Source organism: Tympanuchus pallidicinctus, unplaced genomic scaffold (genome assembly GCF_026119805.1).
Source record: "Tympanuchus pallidicinctus isolate F22 unplaced genomic scaffold, pur_lepc_1.0 scaffold18, whole genome shotgun sequence".
NCBI classification, from domain to species: Eukaryota; Metazoa; Chordata; class Aves; order Galliformes; family Phasianidae; genus Tympanuchus; species Tympanuchus pallidicinctus.
This window is the reverse complement of record NW_026294699.1, coordinates 885,339-907,649: the sequence shown is the minus strand read 5'-3', so window position 1 is coordinate 907,649 and position 22,311 is coordinate 885,339. Positions and strand designations below refer to the sequence as shown.

At 49.4% G+C, this 22,311-nt stretch overlaps 2 protein-coding genes across 5 annotated transcripts; one reads left to right on the top strand and one right to left on the bottom strand.

Moving 5' to 3' along the window:
* Positions 1 to 1,133: 1,133 nt before the first annotated feature.
* On the top strand, positions 1,134 to 13,401 carry CCNF (cyclin F). Of its 2 annotated transcripts, XM_052679658.1 has the most exons (17): positions 1,134 to 1,354; positions 2,426 to 2,580; positions 2,983 to 3,089; positions 3,965 to 4,032; positions 4,776 to 4,969; positions 5,292 to 5,345; positions 5,841 to 5,945; positions 6,446 to 6,523; positions 6,942 to 7,093; positions 7,767 to 7,931; positions 8,607 to 8,730; positions 9,075 to 9,255; positions 9,667 to 9,754; positions 10,263 to 10,362; positions 10,675 to 10,805; positions 10,981 to 11,150; positions 11,703 to 13,401. In XM_052679658.1, the coding sequence occupies exons 1-17, from the start codon at positions 1,342 to 1,344 to the stop codon at positions 12,167 to 12,169; spliced, it is 2,352 nt and encodes a 783-aa protein (XP_052535618.1). In that variant the 5' UTR covers positions 1,134 to 1,341; the 3' UTR covers positions 12,170 to 13,401. The 2 variants fall into 2 exon arrangements, with proteins under 2 accessions (XP_052535618.1, XP_052535619.1); XM_052679659.1 differs by lacking the exons at positions 10,263 to 10,362; positions 10,675 to 10,805.
* Positions 12,048 to 21,563, bottom strand: VRK3 (VRK serine/threonine kinase 3). Of its 3 annotated transcripts, none has more exons than XR_008205926.1 (13): positions 21,412 to 21,563; positions 20,964 to 21,343; positions 19,972 to 20,024; positions 18,233 to 18,299; positions 17,485 to 17,569; positions 16,905 to 17,004; positions 16,455 to 16,547; positions 16,002 to 16,134; positions 15,343 to 15,463; positions 14,968 to 15,029; positions 13,954 to 14,102; positions 13,660 to 13,726; positions 12,048 to 12,118 (listed from the first exon to the last, which is right to left on the bottom strand). XR_008205926.1 is itself a non-coding variant. In XM_052679660.1 (12 exons), exons 1-11 carry the CDS (start codon positions 21,534 to 21,536, stop codon positions 13,954 to 13,956), a joined length of 1,368 nt encoding a protein of 455 aa, XP_052535620.1. In that variant the 5' UTR covers positions 21,537 to 21,562; the 3' UTR covers positions 13,609 to 13,726. The 3 variants fall into 3 exon arrangements, 1 of the variants encoding a protein (XP_052535620.1); XR_008205925.1 differs by lacking the exon at positions 12,048 to 12,118 and adding an exon at positions 13,351 to 13,502; XM_052679660.1 differs by lacking the exon at positions 12,048 to 12,118 and having other exon boundaries at positions 13,609 to 13,726; positions 21,412 to 21,562.
* Positions 21,564 to 22,311: the final 748 nt, after the last annotated feature.

Genomic DNA, 22,311 nt, shown 5'->3' with positions numbered 1-22,311 from the left:
TTCGCTGTGACAGAACAGCAGTGCAGCGCTGGGCTCCTCTTCACTGCTGCAGTTCTTAACCCTGGTCAGGTTCTGCAGCAGTAAAGAGGAGACACTTGTGCTCTTTTCCCCCAGCAGAGGGCTGATGATCTTGGAGGTCTTTTCCAGTCTCATCAAATCCGTGATAAAGCCAGTGGGAAATTTGACCTTGTTTTGGTGAAACTAATGCATCGGCCTGGTTCGATGGCGGTGAAGTGAGATGTCAGGGTTTCGTCATCAGGGTGTTTGTCAGGGCTTCGTGGAATTTGACTCCTCGTGCTTCATCCTTGAAAATGGTTGTTCACAGCTTGTGTGTGCGTGTGTGAGAAAGCGATGATGTGAATAAGGTGTGACTGTGAAGGAGGGGTATTTCTCTCTGCTAAGAGAGGTCAGAGACGTGATCAGGTCTTTGAGCTGGATATCTGGCAGCAACCCCATGCGTTCCATGTGGAAACCTGCAGGTAACAGAGCTGCAAACGTGACATGAAAACAGAGAAACGGAGCCGTAAGTAGACCAGAATTATTGTTTTTTTTTAATCTTCAAACCTATTTTCAGATTCCTTTGTGACACTTAGAGAAGCAGGAGGCAATCGGGCAGGAACACGTGCATCTGAGCCCTTTGGCTGCAGGAGCAGTGAGACAGACTGTGTTCAGGTGCCGTCCTGAGTGACGCGGTTGGTGGGTGGACAGCTGGACTGGATGATACTGCAGATCTTTTCCAACCTGGGAAGATTAGGCCGTCGTGAGCCACTCTTAAAAGCGATGTGTGTGGAAACCGAGGAAAATGTCCCTGCACGTTTTGAGGCAAAAGATAAAAGCATCCTATCGCGACTCCAGTACTTGCTGTGAGGCGAAATCCCGGAGGCAGGAGATGGCGCCACGGCAACAGCGCCCTCGTGAGGGGGCAGCGGGAAGGGCTCGCGCTTCGCACGCATGCGCCGTGGCCGCCGTGCGCGTGAACCGCCAACCGCCCCAATTCGAATTCGCATCCTCGTCGTCCAATCGCGGCCCGCGGGGCGGGAACGGCCCCACCTCCCGTCATCCTCCCGACCAATCAGACGGCGCGCCGTGTTTAAAAAGAAGTGCGCGCGGCCGGTAGGCGTCGCTCAGCGGATTTCGGTCCGCGGCGGTGGGGCGGAGCTGTGGCCGCCCCGCGGAGGCGCCGCTTGAGCTCGGCCGGGGCGGAGTCAGCCTCACGCTCCTTCTCTGACCCGCGCTGAGCGCCGAGGGGGCGCGGCCTCGTGCGGTTATCGCCGCCCCTCGGTCGGAGCCGGTCCGGGTGCGGCGGTCGCTGCGTGCGCTCGGTCCGCGAGGAGCGCCACGATGAAGGCGGGCGGTGAGTGCGGGCCGCGCGGCTCTCCTGCCTTCCTTCCCTGCCTTTCCCCCTCGGCTCCGCGCGGGTCCCTCTGAGGGCAGCTCGGGCGGCTGCGGGGCCGCGGCGGGGCGGGTAGCTCGGGTGGCGGCGGGGCGGGGGAGGTCGGAGCGGGGCGGCGGTTCGCCCCGGGCCGCGGCGGGCGGAGATGCGGCCGTGCCCGCTCCGTGCTGGCCGCCGCCGCTCCCTGCGAGGCCGTGAGCTTTCCTGGGCGATGGGCGAGAGGCGTTGAGCGCCTCCGCCGGAAGGTCGCAGCGAGGGGAAACGCCGCGGAGCGGCGGCGACCGCCTACGGACGGTCCGATCCCTCCGTGCCCGGTTTGGCTCGTCGTTTGGCTTCCCGGTGTTCGTTTGCTGAATCGCGGCGGGGTTTGGGGCTCCCGAGTGCAGGCGGAGCTCGGGCGGCCGCAGCCCTGTGCCGTCCCAACGGATGGATGGATGGAGGGGCTTCGGGCTTTCTGCCTTCTGCCGGCGTTACTCCTGTGCTCCTCCTGGCTTCGCCTCGTCTCTGAGCTTCTCCCGGCCAATGTGTCCAGGGCAAACTCCCAGCTAGGAGCGGTGATGCAGGCGGTCCCCCGGTCTGTAGGAGCTGCCAGATGCTGGAACGGGCTCTGAGGGCTCTGCCGGGAGCAGCTCCTGCAGAGATGGGCTTTGGACTCGGGTGCTTAACGGGCCTTACCTTCCTAATCTCTTCGGTCGCGGTTCAAGGACTGTTATCTATTGACAAGGAGGAGTTGGAGCGTGGGGGAGGTTCATGCAGTTGCAGCAGTGACAGCTGAACAAAACGCAGCCGAATGATGGGGTCAGAGCAGGGCTGTGCTGTGATGGGTGTGCGCCGTCCCTTCTGGGCACCTTGCTTCAGCTGCCTGAACTGAACGAGTCGCTTCTGCATGGTTTGGCCTTACAGCATTCTGTGCTGAGTTGCTGTGGTTGGTGTGCTTGAAGAACTGTCCTCCGCGATGAAACATGCCTTCTGTATGCACCTTTTTTCCCTTACTGTTCTGTCACTAACCGAGGTGGCGTTTTTGTTTTCCAGTGGTTCACTGCCGCTGTTCCAGATGTTTCTCTTTCCCTGCCAAGCGAAGGGTAAGAAAACGGCCCCGCGTCCTGACGTTGCTGAGTCTGCCCGAGGACGTTCTGCTCCATGTTCTGAAAGGCCTTCCTGCTGAGGACATCCTCTCGCTCAGAGCGGTGAGTGCTGGCCCCTCCTGCAGTGCAGGGACTTATTTCTGCCCCTGGAGCCAGAACTGCACGCAGGAATGCCTGCATCTGCAGAGACATCAGGAGAGCCACAAAGTACGTGCAGTAGATGGGTGTCTGCTGCGCCGACAGCTAGATTTCTCACTCCTCTAGCCTCAAAACTCGCAGCAGTATTTGTGTGTTTTGTGTGAGGTTTCTATGGGAATTGTCCTTCTGGATCAGTGTGACTGGAAAAGTGAGTTTGGTTTGGCATCTCTTGCTGTAGTGATGGTTAGGCAGGAAAAGTTACAATGAACTTGTGATTAGTTACTTATCTAAAATTGGATCACAAACTATTTTTCTGTTGGTTCCTTTATTTTAACAATTATTTGATGCTCCCTTCCTACATTGCAGGTACACTCCCATCTTAAATACCTCGTAGATGATCATGCCAGTGTTTGGGCATGTGCAAGTTTTGAAGATGTATGGCCTTCTCCAAAAACTCTGAAGGTGTTTGAAAGGTGAGCTTCAAAGGAATGCTGGTGCTTAAAGTTGTAGAGGAGGGCATCTAATGCTACACCTACAATCCCTATCAGTCTTCACTGTCAGTGGTGAAGCTGACTGTCCTTATTTGTAGAAGTCTGCACACAGTGGTGAGAGTAGCTGACTTTGTGTCGAAACTGCAAATAACAGTGGCTGTTCTGTTAATTGGAGCAGGGCCTACAGCATACCTGGAAGCTATTACTCTGAGGGCATTACTGCTCCTGGTTTGAACATAACACATGAACTGAAATCTTGTTACTGGTGCTTCCATATGAACAAGCGAGATCAAAGAGCACAGTCCTGAGTCTTGGTTTTTTTTGTTTTTTTGTTTTTTTTTTGGTTTTTGGTTTTTTTTTTTCTCAAACCAATGTAGTAAAAAAAAAAAAAGTGTCAACTTCAATATTAAAGCATGTGGAAAAGGAGAACGCATTTTATCTGTCTGATTTGAAGGATATGGGTTGACTTAAATGTCATACTAATTGTTCTGCTTCTAACTATTGTGCTTGCTATGATTCATGTATTATCTACTTTGTGAAGAAGCTGCTATCTGAAAATAGATCTGTGAGGGAGGAGCATAGGGACTGAGGCATGTCCTTGAGGGTGCAAGTACCTAAACCTGCTTTCTTGCATTGGGATGTTGCATGGGACTGGGAAGTGATTCCTGGATGGATGTATGAAAGTACTGCAGCAAGGAGAGCCACATCATAACTCACGTGTAACTTCTGTAGTGAAATCAGGTGTGCTTGTGATCAGCAAACAACAAATTCAGAGTGAGGCCTTCACTGCAGTAACTTGTCTGATGTGGAAGCATCTATTGACTTCAACCTGAAGTATCTTCTCTGTTCCCATTCAGGGCTGCTGAAAGGGGCAACTTTGAAGCTGCTGTGAAGCTGGGGGTAGCGTACCTGTACAATGAAGGCTGTAAGTATGCAAGCTTTACTTGGATCCCTGAGGAAAATGGCACAATTGAAAGATACACAGATGAGCTGATGGCTTAATTATAGATACAGATCAGACTAATTGTCTCAGGTTTTGCTGGTTGCCTACAAAGCTATTTCTTTTGAATACTGATGGTTCTGTGCTCAGATTCTAGAGCAGTGATGTGCAGAAGTCTGCTCTCCTCAGTGTGTGTTAGGTTTCATTTGCTGTCATGCCTCTTCAGCTTTGTCTTTCAGTGTAACTTAAGAACTGGGCAGCACATAGCTAGGTGTTCAGTGATAGCCTGGCACACAGGGCTTCTGCAACTCCCAGGTGTGCCCATGCATAGCTTTTGGACTTGCACTGAGAGGTGATCTTTTGTAAACTTCCAACTGAGCTCTGCTACATCCCTGGTGTGCTGGGTGAACCAGAAGGGACTGATGGCTGACAGGAGGAGCCTCCTTGCTGAAGGTGACTTGCCCAGCACTTTGTGCAGTGCCAGGAGTTAGCAAATGAACTCTGCTTTGAGTGTTGGTATTTGTAAAGTTAAATTTGTAAAATACTTCTCCCAGGCTTAGGATCTAATTGTAGTAAGACTTTTTTTTTTTCTTTTCTCCTTTTGCCAGCTCCATGACTTGTAAAGCTTTATGGAGTTCAGTCTTTTCCTGGGGTTACGCTGTTCTCTCTTGGCTGCCAACACCCTGTTGTGGATAAACTGTAACCTATTTTGGACTCTTGTTGTGCAGTGTCCATCTCGGACGAGGGCCGTGCAGAAGTGAACGGGTTGAAGGCGTCTCATTTCTTCAGTCTGGCGGAGCGGCTGAACGCGGGTGCAGCCCCCTTCATCTGGCTCTTTATTCGTCCTCCCTGGTCCTTGACTGGAAGCTGTTGTAAAGCTGTGGTCTATGAGAGTCTCAAAGCAGAGTGTCAACTGGACAAAGTAAGATTGCTTTCTGCCTTTGACTTTAAGATAAGCTGGGAACTGCACTGAGCCCTTTTGGAGAAATGATTTTGCTTCCCCAAGGAGCTCCTGTTCTCCCACTGCTTAAATAACTGTGGATTGATCGTTTTAATGAATTTGCTGCCAAACTGCAGTGTGTGGTTGGAGAGGCACGTGCTGTCTGTTCTGAGGCATTCAGTACCGGCCCAAAGATGACAAAGAAAAGCAGAGGGGGAAGAATGGAAGGCCAACCCAATTTTAGTCTGGAATACCTAGCAAATCTTTCTTTGTCTTCATCAGTGTTTTGTCTTGTTTTTTTCAGGCTCAGAAAGGATCTATTCTGTACTGCTTGGCAAAGGTCTTGAGCCTCTTTGAGGTGAGCAGTGTTTCTGATTTGTGTGTTTGGGGATTTTGAAAATGACTTCTTTGCTAATGTGGTAATGATAGTAGGACTGGTTTTGTATTCCTCAAGTGGCCTAAGGTGTTTCTGCTCTCATGCATTTTACTTCCTGGTTGTTTTAAGGAATGTGGTCAACTTGTTCAATTTTAGAAACAGTGAAATTAATTTTGGCTTGATCATGAGTTTGCTGTGTGGTCAGGTCTTAAAGAGGGCCTTTCCTTCCTAATACGAACCAAAAGCAACCAGATGCAAACGGCCTTCAGCAGAATGCAGGTTAGAAAGCTTTCCTATAGCTGAGGGAAACCTCCGTTCTCAGCCAGAGTCTTTTAAATGCTGAGTGGGTGTTGGAGCAGCCCCTGCAGCCTGGGGGGGCTCACAACTTCTGCAGTTTATGGTACAGAGTTTTCTGTAGTTTCTGAAGCATTAAGTTTGGCTGGGCAGCATAAATACCATCATGCCTTTTGTCCTTAGGATGAAGAAAAAAGAAAGGAGTCTCTTGAAATGTTTGAGGAGTCTTCGAAGCAGGGTTGTTTAAATAGCTCCTACCTCCTTTGGGAAAATAACAGGAAGGTTGCTGTAAGTAACTTTCCTTTTTTCTTCTCTCAAAGCATTTTCATTATGTTTGGACCTTTTATCACATGCAAGGGACATACTTGATACATTTTCCTCAGATCTTACCTTCTTCACAATGAAGAAGAGCACTGAAAACACTCAGAAACGAGCTCTTGGTGTTTGAAGCTAGCAAGTCTACATGCCTTTGTAGCAGAGGTGTAAGCAGTTCTTTGACAGTGACTACTAAAGGCATAGGCACTGCTGGTCAGGTTGCTCACTCGTGAGCAGGGAGGCTGCCTGCCTTGTCACTAATTTTGCAAAGCTCATATATGGGAATCCTGGGTGACCCATGTCATTTCTTGTAAGACCTTGGACAAGAACTGAAGAAAGCTTCTTAACAACAGTATTGTAGCTCTGATGATGAGGAACAGACTGGTTGTGGAACAATAGATGTACCTACAGGCTGTGTTTTTTCTCTTCTGTTGGTGATGGTATTTGAAATCTGTCCATGTTGTTCTCTGTAGATGTTAGACCCTGGCAGATACCTCCAAAGTCTCAGGAAGCTACGGGACTATGCAGCAAAGGGGTGCTGGGATGCACAGGTATGTTTTTCTGGTTGTGTTGCTTTTTCTTTTTTTTTTTTTTTCTCCTGGGGAATTTAGCTGCTTTTTTTCTATGCTGTCACTGTAGACTTAAGCTTCTCCTTTCAGAAACATGGTCAGAATTGCTGAGTGATATCTTTGTGTGCATATCTATTCTTCACAAATAGCTCTTGAAAAATGCTGTACTTCCTTGGTGGGATCCAAGGATTGAACTAGTGACAGAAAAGCCTGTCCCCGAATAACATGTGCAGTGTTCAGCATTCAAGCTAGACTAAGAACCAGTTCTACTAGCAGTTCTTCCAAGTATTTTTCTATTGTTCACTCTTTCCACCAGAAAAATTACAGGACCATTCTCTACTGCTTTAATTTGCATTTGGTAAAAGTCCTTTTCTGTGCGTGTTTTTTTCCTCTGCTACAGATAGCGTTAGCCAAGGCTTGTGGAAATGGAAACCAACTAGGATTAGAAGCAAAATCTTCCAGTGAAATGGTGGCTCAGTTGTTTCAAGCCTCCCGTCCTATCAGCAAGCAAAATATCTTCAGTGTGCAGAAAAAAATAAATGAAACAATGAGGTAAAAACTCACATCCAGAAGTGAGGTCACACAGCAGGAATCGCTGCTTATTTCTGTTTGCATCAGTGAAGGGGGGAACATATCTAGAATGAGGCCTGTTGGGAGATAAACTGTTCACCTTTACCCCTCTGCAGTGTGCAGTCACAGAAAGGGATGACATTTGCAAAGGGACAGAAACCTCATTTCATGCCCAAGGAAAGAAGTGAATGCAGGGATGTGAGGTTGGGGGGTGGGGGGGGAGGTGTATCTTTTCTGGACTGTAAATACTTTGTGTTTGTTAAGACTGACAGTTTCCCACAGATCTGGAGGCACTGCTGGACTTTCTGGCATTGTAGTTGGTTGCTCTCTGGTTTTCTTAGGTGGCCTTTGGTCTCCTAATTGATGCACCTCATCCCATTTCTTGTGTGAGTGCACATCACTTGTCTGTGAAGTGAAATCATAAGCTGACTTACAACTTGAGATGACCACTGACCCTTCAGAGCATAACTGGCTCAAATCCTTATCTTGGTGCCATGTGTTGGTTTTCTGAAAACATCACCTCCTCCTTTTGCTGAATTTCCTAATTTGGAACTTCTGAGTGGAGAAGGGATTCAGATGAGCAGGCACAGGGAGGGTGTCAGCACGACTCTGGATGGCTTTTAACTGGGCAGTTATGTTTCCCTTTGCCATGTAGGTACATCCTGGTTGACTGGCTGGTGGAAGTGGCAACCATGAAAGACTTTTCTTGCCTCTGCCTTCACATGACGGTGGGCTGTGTGGACCGTTACCTGAGGCTGAGACCTGTGCCCCGGTATCAACTCCAGCTCCTGGGAATAGCCTGCATGGTCATTTGCACACGGTAGGAGTTCTGACTGATGGTGGGGGTGGTTATTGGGGTTGTTCAAACTCATTTGTGCAGCTCAAGCTTGTTTTTCCTCCAGTACTGGAAAGAACCCTCTGCACTAACTGCTGCTTGAACAGTTTTCACATACAAATGCTTCCAGGCACTGCAAATTGACATATAATATTTCTCAAACATGTCTTTAATACAGAAATAACTCCACAGTAGCAGTTAAGTTTAAGCTTTCCATTCCACTGAGAACTGAAGTATTTCATTCTCATACTCATGTTAGCATGATTAACCCTGTATAAGGAACAGCAGTATTGTTCCCTAGTTCCATCTGTTATGCTCAGATGAACAGTGTGGTGTGTTGGAGAACTATTCTTCTCTGTTAGTTACCTCAATGTCTTGCACCGTAACTAGGAGAGGTTCCATAAGTGAAGAATTAGGGATGTTTTAGTTGGCAGTTCTAGCATAAAGGTAAAAACAAACGAGGAGCTGCTGTTCCTTCTTTCACAGCTTGTACCTGACTTAAAAAGTTTAACCTCAAAAATCTTTGTGAGGTTCAAAAACCCTGCAGAGTTTAGCCCCTTGGTTATCTTATCTATTATTTACTGGCCACAAAAAATGGTGCATAGGTACACAAACAGTCTTTATTCTTGGGCTAACTGTTAATTATACTTGATATTGCAGTTTCATCAGCAAAGAGATCTTGACAATACGGGAGGCTGTGTGGCTAACGGACAACACATACAAATATGAAGACCTGGTGAGGATGATGGGTGAGATCATCTCTGCCCTGGAAGGAAAGATAAGGGTGAGTTTGGGAAGCGGATGGGCAATTTTATCCCTGGGGCTGCAGTTGAAGTGGATCTTTTGAATAAAAAGAACAAAAAGTTGTATTGTAAGTGTTCCCTGTGGAGACTGCACATTTAAGAGCATGCAGATACCAAACCATCTGCTTTCCTGTAGAGATTAAAACTTGAGTTTCTTAAGGCACGTTCAGAGATCATTTATTGTTTCACTGGGGAGTATTTCAGTGTTAGCATAGAATTTAAAATAATACTTGGTAATGAAAGCAGTGTCTTGTGAGAACAACTGTGGTCTAAATACTTGGTGCTTGAGTTGTGTTGCCAACCTCTGTTCTCCTTTGTGCATTAGATACCTACTATTGTGGACTACAAAGAAGTGCTGTCAAACATAGTCTCACTGGAGAGAAGAACTCTTCACCTTTACAGCTTCATTTGTGAGCTGTCTCTCCTAAACACGAGCCTTTTCGGGTACTCCCCAGCTCGGCTGGCTGCTGCAGCACTGCTGCTGGCTAAGATCCTGCATGGCCACGGTAAGGAGCAGCCCGTTCAGTGGAGCTGCAGCAAAGTGCATCAGGCTGCCTCGTCCCTTCAGGGAGCCTCTGTGGGCAAGGTGCCCCAACCACCCTGGGGAGTGTGGGAGGGGGGAAAGGTGTAATATGTGGGAATGGAGTTGAGTTCGGTCTGTAGCAATAACGTGAGCCCTGCATTTAAATGAGACTGAAGGGTTTTGCCCTTATCTATGCAGTAGAATTCTACTTAGGCGCAGCTTCCATTTCTCAAGTAAGCCTATCCTAGAAGCAAATTCTGAACTTCAGCTGTGTGCAGGCAAAAGCTCCTAAAGATTGTCACCACACAGGCATGATCTTTACCCCATTAACAGCTCTGTCTGACTATAGAACTTGCGAGCTCTGTGAAATGGTAATGCCTGTTCCCTCCTCCAGCACATCCCTGGACCAGCCAGCTGTCTGAGTGCACTGGGTTCTCTCTTGAAGACCTGTTGCCGTGTGTGCTGCGCCTTCACCAAAAATGGTAAAACTTGGGGAACTCTTCTGGGAGTGTTTTTGTATTCTGGCTCTCGTAGCCCTGCTGGAAGTCCTTCACAAGGGAGGAGGTGGCTGTAGCAAACTGCTTTACTCCCCTACCCCAGGGCACTGAAATCTAGGGGCTGCTTCAGTGACGGCTGTTGCGTTTGTCTTGCCTGGCAGTGGCCCTGGGTTACAGAAGCCCTGGTGCTCCCCAAGCCCAGCAGGTTTCAGCTTGCCAGCATCACTGTTTTCAGGTGATTGTGACCAGTTTTTGATGAGCTCCAGAAGGAGCTCAGTAGCAAAAGTAATTCATTTCTGAAAGGCTGGAAGTCAAATATCTCAAGAAACAGAAAAGGAATTGTATGCTTGCATGCTTAGCAGCTCTGCTGAAATGCCAGTTTCCTCGGCACAGAGCTGAGGTGGACAGAGGGAAGGTGCTTACATGGCCAGAATTTGCTAACAATGTTCTATATAATCCATTCTAAGATTAAAGCCCTGGTCTTTCTTTCCAGTTTCCATGATGAGGTCCCTAAGGATTACAGGCAGGTGTCTTTAACCGCAGTGAGACAGAGATTTGAAGATGAGCGATACGATGAAGTAGGCAAAGAAAAGGTGGGTTTGTTCTTTTGTTTGCTGAAATCTGACACCTAGAGCAAAAGCTACTATGTGGCAGGGTGTTCAAAACTTCCAGTAAGTGGAAGTGAATTTTAATTTCAGGTTTTGGAAGTAGAGAATGGCTGGGTAAGGTTGGGGCTTCTAAATTTTGTCTGCTGGGACTGTAACTGCTGTGGTTGAACAGCAGTTCTAGGAAGGACTCAACAGGATAGCTTTCTCCTGGAAAGAAATAAAGATAAATAAGGATAAAATAGCTGCTTCCTGGCAGAGGGAATCACATGGTCTTATTCTTAACCCTTTGTTTTTCAGGTGATGAGCTACAGCCAGCTCTGTTCACTGCTGGGTGTGAAGCAGGAGGACCTGAAACCCAGTCCCCTGCACACAAATGTCATAGAAATTAAAGCTTTCTTTAGCTCTCCCTCTGGAAAGAGATCTAAAAGGTGAGTATAACCCATGGCTGTAAAGGTCTGTGAAGACTTGCGTGAGCCTTTCCTCCTCTCTGGCATCCTGAGCTTCCATTCCTTCTGCCGTTACCTTGGCCTGACATCTCTATTAGAAGAGCTGGAGAAGCAGAGTTGGCTTTTAATGTGTGACTTCTGGATGTTCTTGCTACAGGAGGAGGGAAGACAGCGCTCAGGATGACAGGGGCAGCCTGGTGACTACACCTACAGCTGAGCTGTCCACCCAGGAAGAAAGTCTTCTGGACAGCTTCCTGGACTGGAGTTTAGATTCCTGCTCTGGTTATGAAGGTGATCAGGAAAGCGAAGGCGAGAGAGATGGAGATGGTAAGGCTTTTAGTCTTATTTAAAACAAACAAACAAACAAAAACACATAAGAGAACCTGAAAACCTGCCTTTTTATTTTTACATAAAACTCCTTCTGGGAGCACCAGAAGAGCCTAAACTTTCCTAAGAGCAGCTGGGGAAACTCTCCTTCTCCCCCCAGTGGTTATAGTTGTTAAACTTTTAGGGGTACATTTCTTCTCATCACTGCTTCAGAACTTAAGGATTTTGCAGCCACTCAGCATTTCCAAGAGGGTGTTTTCAGATGCTGCTACAGTATAAGCAGCCTTGAATGGGTCACACTGTAGTCAGTGTTGGAACGCTGTCAGCTGTTTGTTTTATTGACACACAGGCTCTGGCCTTTCATTTTCCAAGTTGGGCAGTACCTCTCCAAACAGGGCGAGAGGGAAATATTAAATTACTTTAATGAGGGTAAGCTCTACCCTTACCCTCCCCTCTCGACAAGGTTTACACTTGCACTTTTTTTTCTCTGCTCGACTGTTAGCTTGGTGTTGCCCAAATTCTGACTGGCCTTTTCCTTCTCTCATCCCTCAGTCACCAGTCCCAGTGGAATCCTGGATGTGACAGTGGTGTACATGGATCCAGCAGAGCACTGCTGTCAGGACTCCAGTGATGAGGACAGCCTCTCTGTCGAGGATCCTGGGCACGCAGCACCGCCGAGGAAGGCCAGGACTCCAGATGAAACTCGCAGAGTTTTTTCAGCCTGTGTTGCCTCAAGAAATCCCAGCTGTGAAGGGAGCTCAGGCTACTCTTCTGTCAGCGGTGCCAGTCCTACATCTTCCGTGGAAGGCAGCTGCGGAATACCTCTCAAACCTACCTCAGCACTGTCTGGTGGCAGTGCCATGAACAAGGAGCCATGCCTGCCCCCCGACCTGGAATCGCGTTTACCATCAGTGCACGCTAGAGCTGGTGATAGGAATTCTGCCCGAAGGCAAGTCAAGCGCAAAAACCTGGCAGAACACAGTGAAGAAAGGGTGAACTTGGGCTTCTTAAGCCTCTGATTTCATGCTTTCTAGGTTTTCTGGAAGCAGCATTTCTGTCATAGTTGTACAGAAATGATAGTGAATAATTGTCAATACCTCCAGAAAGAGCCCTTTCCCTTAACTTTGCCTATTCCTACCACATTCTGTAAGCCTGTCTCTTAATTCTGTATCTCACTTCTGGCCTTTTTCCACCCTTGATAACTGCGTTTTTAAAAGTATTTCCTCTTTTCTGATTCTCTCCAAGTTCCATAGACTGAGAGGGAGGTTAACTTTATGGCTTGTGTCATACCTCGCCAACTATTCCTTGAGAATGACCTTGTCCTCTCCCCTGCTTCACTGTGAGGCCTGGCACCATGAAAGAAAGAATTTGTCTTGGTCACGAAGTTACTGGATGTAACACTATGCTTGAAGTTGGTAGACCTCCGTGCGGTTATGCTGCATTTTAATTTTAGCCAGGTACTGTTTCAAGTCAGCTGGTGCTTCCCTCTTCTATGTATATATCTTCTGCTGCACTGACGTAAGGTTTTTATCGATAGTCAAGAGGTAAATGAAGGCTCATTGCAGGTCTGAGCTTTTTTTTAACCTACCTCTCATGGTTTTAAAAACCCTATTTGACTCAGGCCTCAGTTGCCACGTGTTCCTTCCCTGAAACGTTATCCTCCTGTGCCTTAATGCTTCACTGCCCAATGCTACAGTACTGTGAACTGTTAACCCATGCTGCAGCAGTGTGGTTTAACTGCCACCTCCAGTCCATGGCCCACCTTCACTGCCTGTTTTCCTTGCTATTTCCATGAATGTGGCCTTCAGTAAAGCACACCTCACTTAAACACTAGAAGCAGGCAGCAATGCAGTAAGGGCAAACTGTCTGAAAGCCCTAATTTAAGCCTTGCAACTGCATCCTAGTCCGCAAGGGGAGCATATGCTTTCATTAAAATTGCAATCTTCTGTACTGTATCAAGTAGGGCTTTGAAGGAACTTCCTACACTGACCTCAGCCTAGCCATCCTGGGTTAAAGCTCCTTCAGCCTGCCTACATTAGGAAAATAGCCTTCTTTTTATGTGTTGGTATTTTAATGTTCTGTTCTTGTTTTTATGACTTTCATGAATTGTCAATGATTTTAACACTGGAACTGGACTCCACAACTCTTCCTTTATCTAGAAGTTACTGTGGCAGGTGGCAACAGTTCAGATAGGATGTAGTGTTTGTTTGTTTGTTCGTTTTAATATAAAATTTGTTTTTACATCTATGAATGGCTCTCTGTGTTGCTTTTATGGCTGGTGTCCGTTCACCTCTGCTGAGCTGGGGGATGGAGGCTATTTACATCCATACCACAAGCAGGTGGGAGAGGGCCCTGCACAGAACATGAGACTCAAATCACAAATCTGCGCTACCATGAGGAAAGAAAGCCAAAGCACAGCCTTGAATATTCCCCCAGTAACCCCATGCTGCAGGCTGTGTGTGCTTTCCAAAAAGTTTATTATAAAACAACAGTAGGTAAAATCTCTCACATCTTTTGGAAAAGCTTCACACTGCATAAAGCTCTGAACTGTGTTGTCCTGTGCAAGTTTTCTTGACCTAAAAGGAGACAAAAGGGGAACATAAATCAGTTTGTACAGTTTCTTCCCTGTAACTCAATGGAAAGCTGAAACACCACGGAAAACGTGATGAAATGGCAGGGTAGAAAGGTCTTAAGCTACAGCAAGTGGAGATCTGCTGAGGTAATAGCAACAGTGCTCCACTGCTGCTTGGAGCGCAGGGCACTGGTGCTGTGTGCTGCAGCAGTCTGAACTTAGGGCACTTACTTAGGGCACTACCATGATATCCACAGAGTCATAAGCTGAAGCTTTCAGCATCTGCAGTGGTTTTTTGAAGAGCTGCCGCAGGGCCTCATAGTTCGGCTTCTCCTCATATTCCAGTGCCATTACTTGCTGCAGGTAGCTCTGAAGGGCAGCTGCAAAGCACATAATGTCACCATGTGGATCCACACAACCCATCACCTTCACAAAACTGACAAGGAACATTTCCAGACTCCATTCCCTGCAGAGATCACTCCTCAGCCTTGGCCAGCTGCAGAGAGAGGAAAACTAAACCTGGGCTACAGTGGAAGTGCAGCCAGGAGGTCAGGGAAGGGATTCTCACCCTTCTACAGCTACAGAAAGACCTCACTGCTGCCCTTCAGTACCTGAAGGGGACTATGGGAAAGATGGGGAGGAAACTTTCTACAAGGGCATGAAGCAACAGGACATGGGGTAATGGCTTTACACTAAAAGAGGGACTGGCTTTAGATACAAGGAAGCAATTTTCCACTATGCAGGCTCTGGCACCACTGTCCAGAGAAGCTGTGGATGGATGCTCCATCCCTCGAGGTGCTCAGGGCCAGGCAGGATGGGACCCTGAGCAGCCTGAGCTGGCGGGAGGTGTCCCTGCCCATGGCATGGGGGAGGGTGTCAAACTAGAGGCTCTCTGAGGCCCCTCTCAGCCCAAACCATTCTATGAAAACACAGAACTAATATAGTTTAAACAGGATGGAGAAATGACCTCAAGCCCCAAATTCTGCATTTTTAAAGCCACTAGAACACTGGCCTCTTCAGCAAGGCTTATGAACGTAGATGTAACAGGCAGCAGCCTTCTTTGCTTTGCTGCAAACAAGGGCTTTGTTCTTAGGAGGAGCCTGGCAGCTGGTCTGTGCACTGCTTTGTCACCACCACCACCACAAGCCATCCCAGTTAGCACCCCAGTGTGAGGAAAGCTCTGGCTTCAAGTATGGTCAATCCCCTCTCCCTCCCCAAGAAGCCCCTAGGAAAGCAAGCCTGCACCTGGAATCGACCTCTGCCTGCTGAAGCACTGTTGGAGAAGGCATGTCACATCATTTTTGTACCTGGAAGAACCAGTGCAGAGAGCTGTCAGAAGAGAAGCAATGGAGCAGGCACTGAAGCATCCCGTCTTTGACAATAAAATACAAAAAAGGCCAAATTCAGATGGTCAGGCTCTAAATGCTGCTGAGAGCTGGGTTCACCAATAACCCTTTCACCCGGGAGATAATTTTGGCCACCTGCTTCCAGTGTGACTTTCCAGTGGGATTTATCCACACCACAATAAAGAGAAATCGTTTGATCACAGTCCTCTAGTCACAGAATCGCCCTCAGTGTTTCCTTTTGAGCATTTCCCAAAACACACATGAATACTCCTACATTTCTTTCTTTTCCATCACAGTTTCTACTTTGTCCAGCTCCTTAGACCAAGGCAAGAAGCTGCAGAGCCATTTCAGAAGACAGTAGCCCAGAGATTCCAAGTCACTCCGTCGAGATGGTGCTGAAAGAAGAGAAATTCACATGCAGAAAATGGATTGGGAGCCATCCCAGGGGAAGTCCAGCTAGCACCTCTCCAAAGGAGCACTTCAGCACTCATGGCACATCCTCGGAAGTGTCTATTTCTGAGACCCAACCAAATAGCTAATCTGAACATCCTTCCAGCTCTCTGCTTCAAGGTCAGAGTGGAGTCTGTTTTGGGCAGGGATCCAGCCTAGCTTGAAGCAGATCCCATCTAAGCCAGCATGAAGCAACCCAGTTTTCTATTCCTTGCACACTTGCAGGAGCCATGACCCCAGATGGAGCAGGAACACCCCTGCACCTCTTGCTGCAGTTGCTGAGTAACCTGGCCATTCCCCAACACAGCAGCCTGGAAAGAGGTTTGAGGAAATAAGCCGAACAGAAACTGGGTTCCAGGTGCACATACATGCCTGGAAAGCAGCAGTAACAAGTGGCAGCAGGAAGCCCTAGCTTCAGAGAGCCTTGCTACAGAAACAGCTTCAGATGGGCTTTTTACCAGCTTGTGTCAGAAACAGACTCACCTGCTCCCCTGTGGCTGTCCTGGCTGATAAACTCTATCGTGCCCTCATGAGGAGTCCTGCTGCCTTCACGCCTAGCCACATGCTTCCCTTCTGGGCAGTAACGGAAGGCAAAGTAGTAGCCTGCGAGGGTCACCTGGAAGACAGCAGGAAACACACTTCTGAGCATTACTACTTGGGGCCAGGACCACAGGCTGTGCATCTGCTCTGCTTGCTCCACAGAGATCTCCAAGTCAGAGCCTGAATCTTCCCTCTGAGTAATCCCTTTATGGAATACCAGGTGGCTTCTAAGGTTTCCTGCCTTTGGGTGTTAAACCTGTGCATCCCCCAGTCCTGCACTGCTGCACGTGAACACTGCATGAACTGCATTGCTCCCCTGCTCAAAAGCTGCTCTGTCCCACTTGTATGAGCCCAACTCAGCTGCCATTTCCTTGCAGCGCTGCTCCCACTCAATACCTGCGTGAGGTCTGCTGGGTTCACATAGATGTTGTCAGCTGTGATGTCCCCATGCACATACTCATTTTCGTGAAGGTACTCCAGGCAATCCAGCTACAGGTAAACAGAAGAGCAGAGCGTATCAGACCGACACACTCCTCACTCAGCACCCAGGCTTCCACTGAGCTGGACCCTGCTCCCACATTTCTTGTAGCTGTGTGGAGGATACATGAGCACCATATCCCACAGCCTCTGATTTTCAAGGTTTCTTTCATCCTCCTTACCTCAGATTCCTTCTATTTTACACAATGCTCAAGAGACACTACTCAGGTTTACAACAGGCTCTAGAGATGCTACTTTAAGAGCCAGCAAATCCCCTGGATTAGCTTTAAAGTACCTTTAAAAGATGAGGGAGGAAGTTATATGCCTTTCCTTAACAAGTCTTTTGGAAAGTGTTGGCTCCCTACGTACCAGCCGGACTGCAATCTGAAAAGCTGCCTTCTCATTCAGGTGTAAGTTGTCATTCAGAATGGACTGAAGAGATCGCCCTAAATCAGAGAACACCAAAAACCTACAAAAGACAAGGATGTAGCAGTGCCTGCCTGGTACAGAAGCCCTGCAACAGAAACTCAAATGATCTGCCTGGATTAGAACCCCCCCTCTCCCCCCCCCCCCCCAGCACAACTTCACACTAACCTGGGCAAAGCTTCCCTCACTTAGGTAACAAAAGTTCCTCCTACAGGAGTTTGTTGCAGATAAAAGAGACTGAGATTTTTTTTTTTAAAGTTCAAAAGGCAAGAACAAGGTGCCCCTGGGCCAGAGGAGCAGAAGCCGCAAATGCAATGGCTACACCAGCAACCCAGGGACTAGAGGAAACAGGATGGTGAGAGGCAAAGCATTTGTTAATAAATTAGGAGAGGCACATTACATTCAGAGCCCAGGGAACAGCGAGAAAAAGGACAGTGCACAGCAAGAAGGGAAGGAGGAAAGCCCAGGAAGATGGCAGTGCAGACAGAAGAGCTCAGCTGTGCTCTTTACAGAGTCACCTCACCTGTATTTATCTGCATGCAGTCCAAAGCCAAGACAGCTGGGGATGCCCAGCAGGGGCAAAGAGTGCAGCTTCTTCCACTTCTCCACTAGGAGGGAAAAGAGTGCAGCAGATGCCAAGCTGTTTCCATACTGATCTGCCTCAAAATGCCAGCCTAATGTGCCAGGGTGTTGGCATGTCAGTGCACATAGCACTGTAGAGCAAGAATAAGACAGCAAGGATGCTGGGAATACCAGAGCAGGCTACAGCATGTGCTTGCTGTGGGGCTACATAAAACAGCAAGGGGAGAAGAGAGAGCCAGGAACAGCAATGGAGAAGCAAATTCTACAAACAGGTCTGCAAAGGATTTGAGTATAGCCCTCCCAGAAGTGTTCATTTGGCAGGAATTCCCCTATCATGTCTGGTCAGCTTTGTTGACTTTAAAAACTTGAGCGTGGGCAAAGTAAATACTTGACAGCAGATGACAGAAATGCCTACAGAGGGGACACAGAAGGGAACAGCAGCCCGTCAGGCTGTGTGACAATACAGCTAAGGCTGACTAGAACGAGAGAGCTGCAAAATGCCAGTGCTGTGCCCTCTTAAGGTTCACTGCTGGAGAGCAGGCCTAGGGTTGAATTTCTCAGCACTGGCACAGAGGAAGAAGCAAACTGGTTTATTCTAGAGCGGCCTTCTGAGAGACTTAGATAACAAAGGAGAGATGACAGCTCTCCTAACAAGCAGCCTAGTCTTCACCCTGCCAAAGAGCACCAACCTCTGTCTTTCTTTGCAGCTCGCTGGAAAAAGTTCTGTTCATTGTAGATTTTACTGTCTTTGACATCCTGAAAGAAACAGAAAGAAAACACATTACTTCAGCTACATACTTCCTGCTAGAAAGGGAAATTTGGACATGATTGCTACACAATCTTCACTATACATTTGAAAGAACTTCCCCTGTCCCACCCTCTTCAGAAGAAAAAAAGGAAAAACAAGTAAGAGTTTGGGTCTCTTATCTCACTGTTTAGTGCTGCACATCAGCACAAAGCAAGGCAGCAGCTGCCTCACATCTCAAGCACCACCACTAAGAAGCGTGTAGGTTAACAGCAACAATGCAAACCAGCCCAGAGTGAGCTCCAGTCCTGAAGCTGTTGCATTAGGAGCCAGAGGCAGCCTTCTTAGCCACAGCATGAGTAGGTTATTTCTGCAAGCAGGTGAGTCCAAAAAGCAGCTGTTGTGTTTTATGCTAGCTGACAGAAAACAAGACAAGCAAGAAAGTCTGTAGTCACCGCGTTTCCCAAGTGTCTGGGTGATGCTGAATTCTTAAAACCCTTCCTTTTTACAGCAACAAGCATTACTGCTCTTTTAGTCCTGCTGCTAAGAAGTGACCCGACAGCTCACAAACCAATACACAAGTCTGAGTGCCCACACACGTTTACGTATGCATACATGAGTACTCAGCTCAGCGCAGACTAACATGGGAGAGATGCTGTGCAGGGAGGAGGTGGGCGTTTCACTCCCTGCTGTGTTTGATACCACCAGTCCCACCCATGAGGAGCTCTGCTTTCTGCAGGATCAGCAGTCTCCAGACAGCACAAATAACCACATCCCCAAAGATATCGTGCATCTTGCCTGGGAAGCCAGTGTGAACTGTCAAACCCAGGAACTGAAACACCCTCTGCTGCAAAGCCAGGAGGTGCCAAAGGTGATGACTTGTGAGCGTTACGCTCATAAGTGTGCAGAGCTCCTCACCTGCTGGTCCTACTTCAGTAGCAGTGAGCTGTCTCTTCTCATTAATAACACTGCTCTCACTCTCTGACACATTGCTCTGATAGCAGAGCGAGTCATTTTACAAGTGCATGTGAGTGGGCACCACTACAGCCCCCACACAGCCATCATTCTGCCACCAAGCTGTAATCACAGAGCAGCTATTACTGAAAATACCACATTTCTGGAGACGCCGACCCGCTGGCAAGTGCCCAGGGACTCTGGCACTTCGTCTCTCAGTGCTGCTTCATGGCACTGCTTCAGCACAGCCACCAATCCTGCCATCCCCAGCTCCCCCAAGACTGCAGTAGCATCTGTGCACGTCATACCAAAACAGCACACCTGACACTAACAAAGCAGGAACCTCACACCACTGCATTCAATTCTAGAGATCACCCAGCCTGCTGGATGAAAGAGGCAATCTCCTGGGATGAAGGTTTTCTGCTGTTGTTTTAAATTAAATTCTCCTAATTGTTCTTGCACCATTAGGGGAAGAGCCAACCAAGAAGCTCCTGGGAAGTTTTATCTGTTCCCTAAGCAACGGGACCCTAAGCTCCCTCACTTCTCTAAGGAATACACCCATGGCAATGAGGACGATGAGTCGGTGCCCACTCCATGGGACAGCACAGCCATGGCCTTTCAGAGCACATTCTTTGCATTCATGGGACACTTTGGTGACACAGAGCAGACAGGTTGGGCCCAGGATGCAACACTACACACTATTCCTTACCCAAGCGTATCAAAACTCACAAGTTTGAGGGAGAATCTTTGCTTTTGAGGGCAGGTTCCAGATGCTGACTGTGCTGTGGAAGGATGGAACAGATGTGGTTACAGAGCACAGAAAAGAGGCACCTGCGGTGTCAGCTGCATCGCTCAGCACCGCCTGCACAGCTGGCTTCTGCTGATCCTCTGCTTCTTGGTCTCTGCAAAAGCATCTCTGTGACGGTGCTTACCAGTGCTTCTACAGAACAACTCTTACCTTGCTCTGGGGGCTCAGCACCCCAACATGGCTCCAGGTGCAGCTTTGCTCAATTCACATGAGCACCTGGAGCTACAGTAATATGGGCTTTGAGGACGGTACATAAAGAACAAATTGTTAGCAGAACCTCCAAGGCACCCACCATCAATTAGTGAGCACTCCCTCCAGCTCATTTTGTAGTTTATCAGAGCTGGATGAGATCAGAGTCCCTTCCCCCCCCCTTGTGGGTGTCACAGATATATGTGACAAAATTCTCCCAGCATTTCACCCATTACCTTGCCTTGGAGAAGCCTCTGTTGTTCTGCCCTTTACCTGAGTGCTAAACACAGCTATCTGCTGCTGCTCAGCCAGAGCGTGTCCCAATGACAGCACAACACCCTTCCCTTCTTCTCACACCACGTCTGCAAATGCACAGCCTGCATTATGCAGCAATGAAAGTGAGCATAAAGATGCTAAAGCCAAACATCACGCAAAGCCTCAGAGTGGAGAAAACTCCTCCTGAGCAACTTCCAGGACTGAAATGTTTCCTTTGGAAGCCTACAACCGCTCAGGCATGCACTCAAGTTCCCAATCACGTTCCTGCCTGCCCCGAACTGACGCGCGACACGGAGACGCGTGACCCGCAGGGCAGCAGCAGCGCAGCCAGGCCACTTTCCGCCGAGACGCACAGCAGCGTGAAGCGCTCAGTGCCAACGTCTGCAGTCCGGAGGCCCTGGGGTAGCGGAACCCCCTCTCCCCCCCCCCAACCCTCGGGGTCCCGCACCTTCGTAGAGCAGCCCGCAGCCGCCTCCCTGCTCCAGCAGCCGCTGCAGCCGCCAGCGCCCGCCGCCGCGGTCCCGCAGCTCCTCGCCCTCCGGGAGCGGCTCGGCGGGACCGGGCCGGGCCTTGCGGGGCGAGGGGGAACCGCGCCGCGCCGCGAGACACGGCGGGCGGGGCGGGGTGCGGGCGGCCGGCGGGGAGAGCACCGGCACGGCCGCGCTCCGCTCATCCCCGGCGGCGGCCGCGGGGCTCGGGGCCTGCGGTGGTGGCGGGCCGGCCGCGTCCCTCGGTGGCGGCGGTGCCGGCAGTCTGTCGCCGCAGGCCGGGCAGAACCTGAAGGTGGGCTCCACGCCGCCGCCGCACTGCGGGCAGAACCGAGTCACCCTGCGGGCACAGCACGCAGCGTCAGGGCCGGACCGGAGCGGCACGGCCCGCCCGCTCCTCGCCACCACCTGTGACAAACGCGGGGCGGCTCCTGCTGCTCCTCCTCCTGCAGCTCCGCGCCGCCATCACGCGCGGCCCCGACCGCCCCACGGCCCCGACCGCGGCTCCGCCGCCCGCGTCCCCGCATCGCCATCACAGCGCCCGGCCGGACCGCGGTGTGCGCATGCGCACAGCGAGGGGGGGCTGCAACCAATGGGGTGGGCGGGAAGTGGAAACGGAAAGGAAAGGGAGGAAAAGGGAAGCGGAAGTAGAGAGAAAGGGAAGGGGAAGAGCTGCGCTGTCGCTGCCACCTGGAAGCCTTCCCAGGCCCCGGCCAAAGGGGGTCCCTCAGAAGCCACGCCGGTTGCTGGGGCTGCTTCCTGCACAGCGGCTCAGCCTCCAGCTCCCTCCCAAATCCCCCCATCGTTGTGTTCCCCTGTAAACCTCCTGCGGGCCCCAGCGTGAGTGCTGGGCTCCAGCACTGATTTATTAAGCCACACAGTTACAATATATGCACACACATACTCACATTACTTTTTAAAACAGTGTTAATTTGCGTCACAGCTCTGTAATTCCAATGGTTGTTGCCTAGGGAGCAGTGATCACATGCTGACAATATGCTGACAACACTTCGGGAAGAGAATATCTGGTAATCCAGAATATGAAGTGCTTTACCAAGACAAAGCACATAAAGCCATTAGGAACCATGAGGAAAGTGGTGGGAAAAGGTGGGCAGGAAAGCACAAGTGGGGAAAGAAACCTTGAAGATTTCAAGAGCTTCCAATCATAAAACATGGAATGGCCTTGGCTGGAAGGGACCTCAAGGATCATGAAGCTCCAACTCCCATACTATGCAGTATGCAGGGCACCAATTAATACCAGACCAGGCTGCCCGGGGCCCCATCCAACCTGGCATTGAACACCAGTAG

What these genes read in the sequence shown, in the direction of transcription:
- CCNF (XM_052679658.1), top strand. An exon ending in AGGTCTTGAGCCTCTTTGAG is followed by an intron (nt 5,346 to 5,840) that starts GTGAGCAGTGTT and finishes TTTTGTCCTTAG; the next exon opens with GATGAAGAAAAAAGAAAGGA. An exon ending in AAAATAACAGGAAGGTTGCT is followed by an intron (nt 5,946 to 6,445) that starts GTAAGTAACTTT and finishes TGTTCTCTGTAG; the next exon opens with ATGTTAGACCCTGGCAGATA.
- VRK3 (XM_052679660.1), bottom strand. Translation starts at nt 21,536, where the DNA reads ATGGCGATGCGGGGACGCGGGCGGCGGAGCCGCGGTCGGGGCCGTGGG. An exon ending in CTGCGGGCTGCTCTACGAAG is followed by an intron (nt 20,025 to 20,963) that starts GTGCGGGACCCC and finishes ATCCTTCCACAG; the next exon opens with CACAGTCAGCATCTGGAACC. An exon ending in GTGATGGAAAAGAAAGAAAT is followed by an intron (nt 15,030 to 15,342) that starts GTAGGAGTATTC and finishes TGGTTCTTCCAG; the next exon opens with GTACAAAAATGATGTGACAT.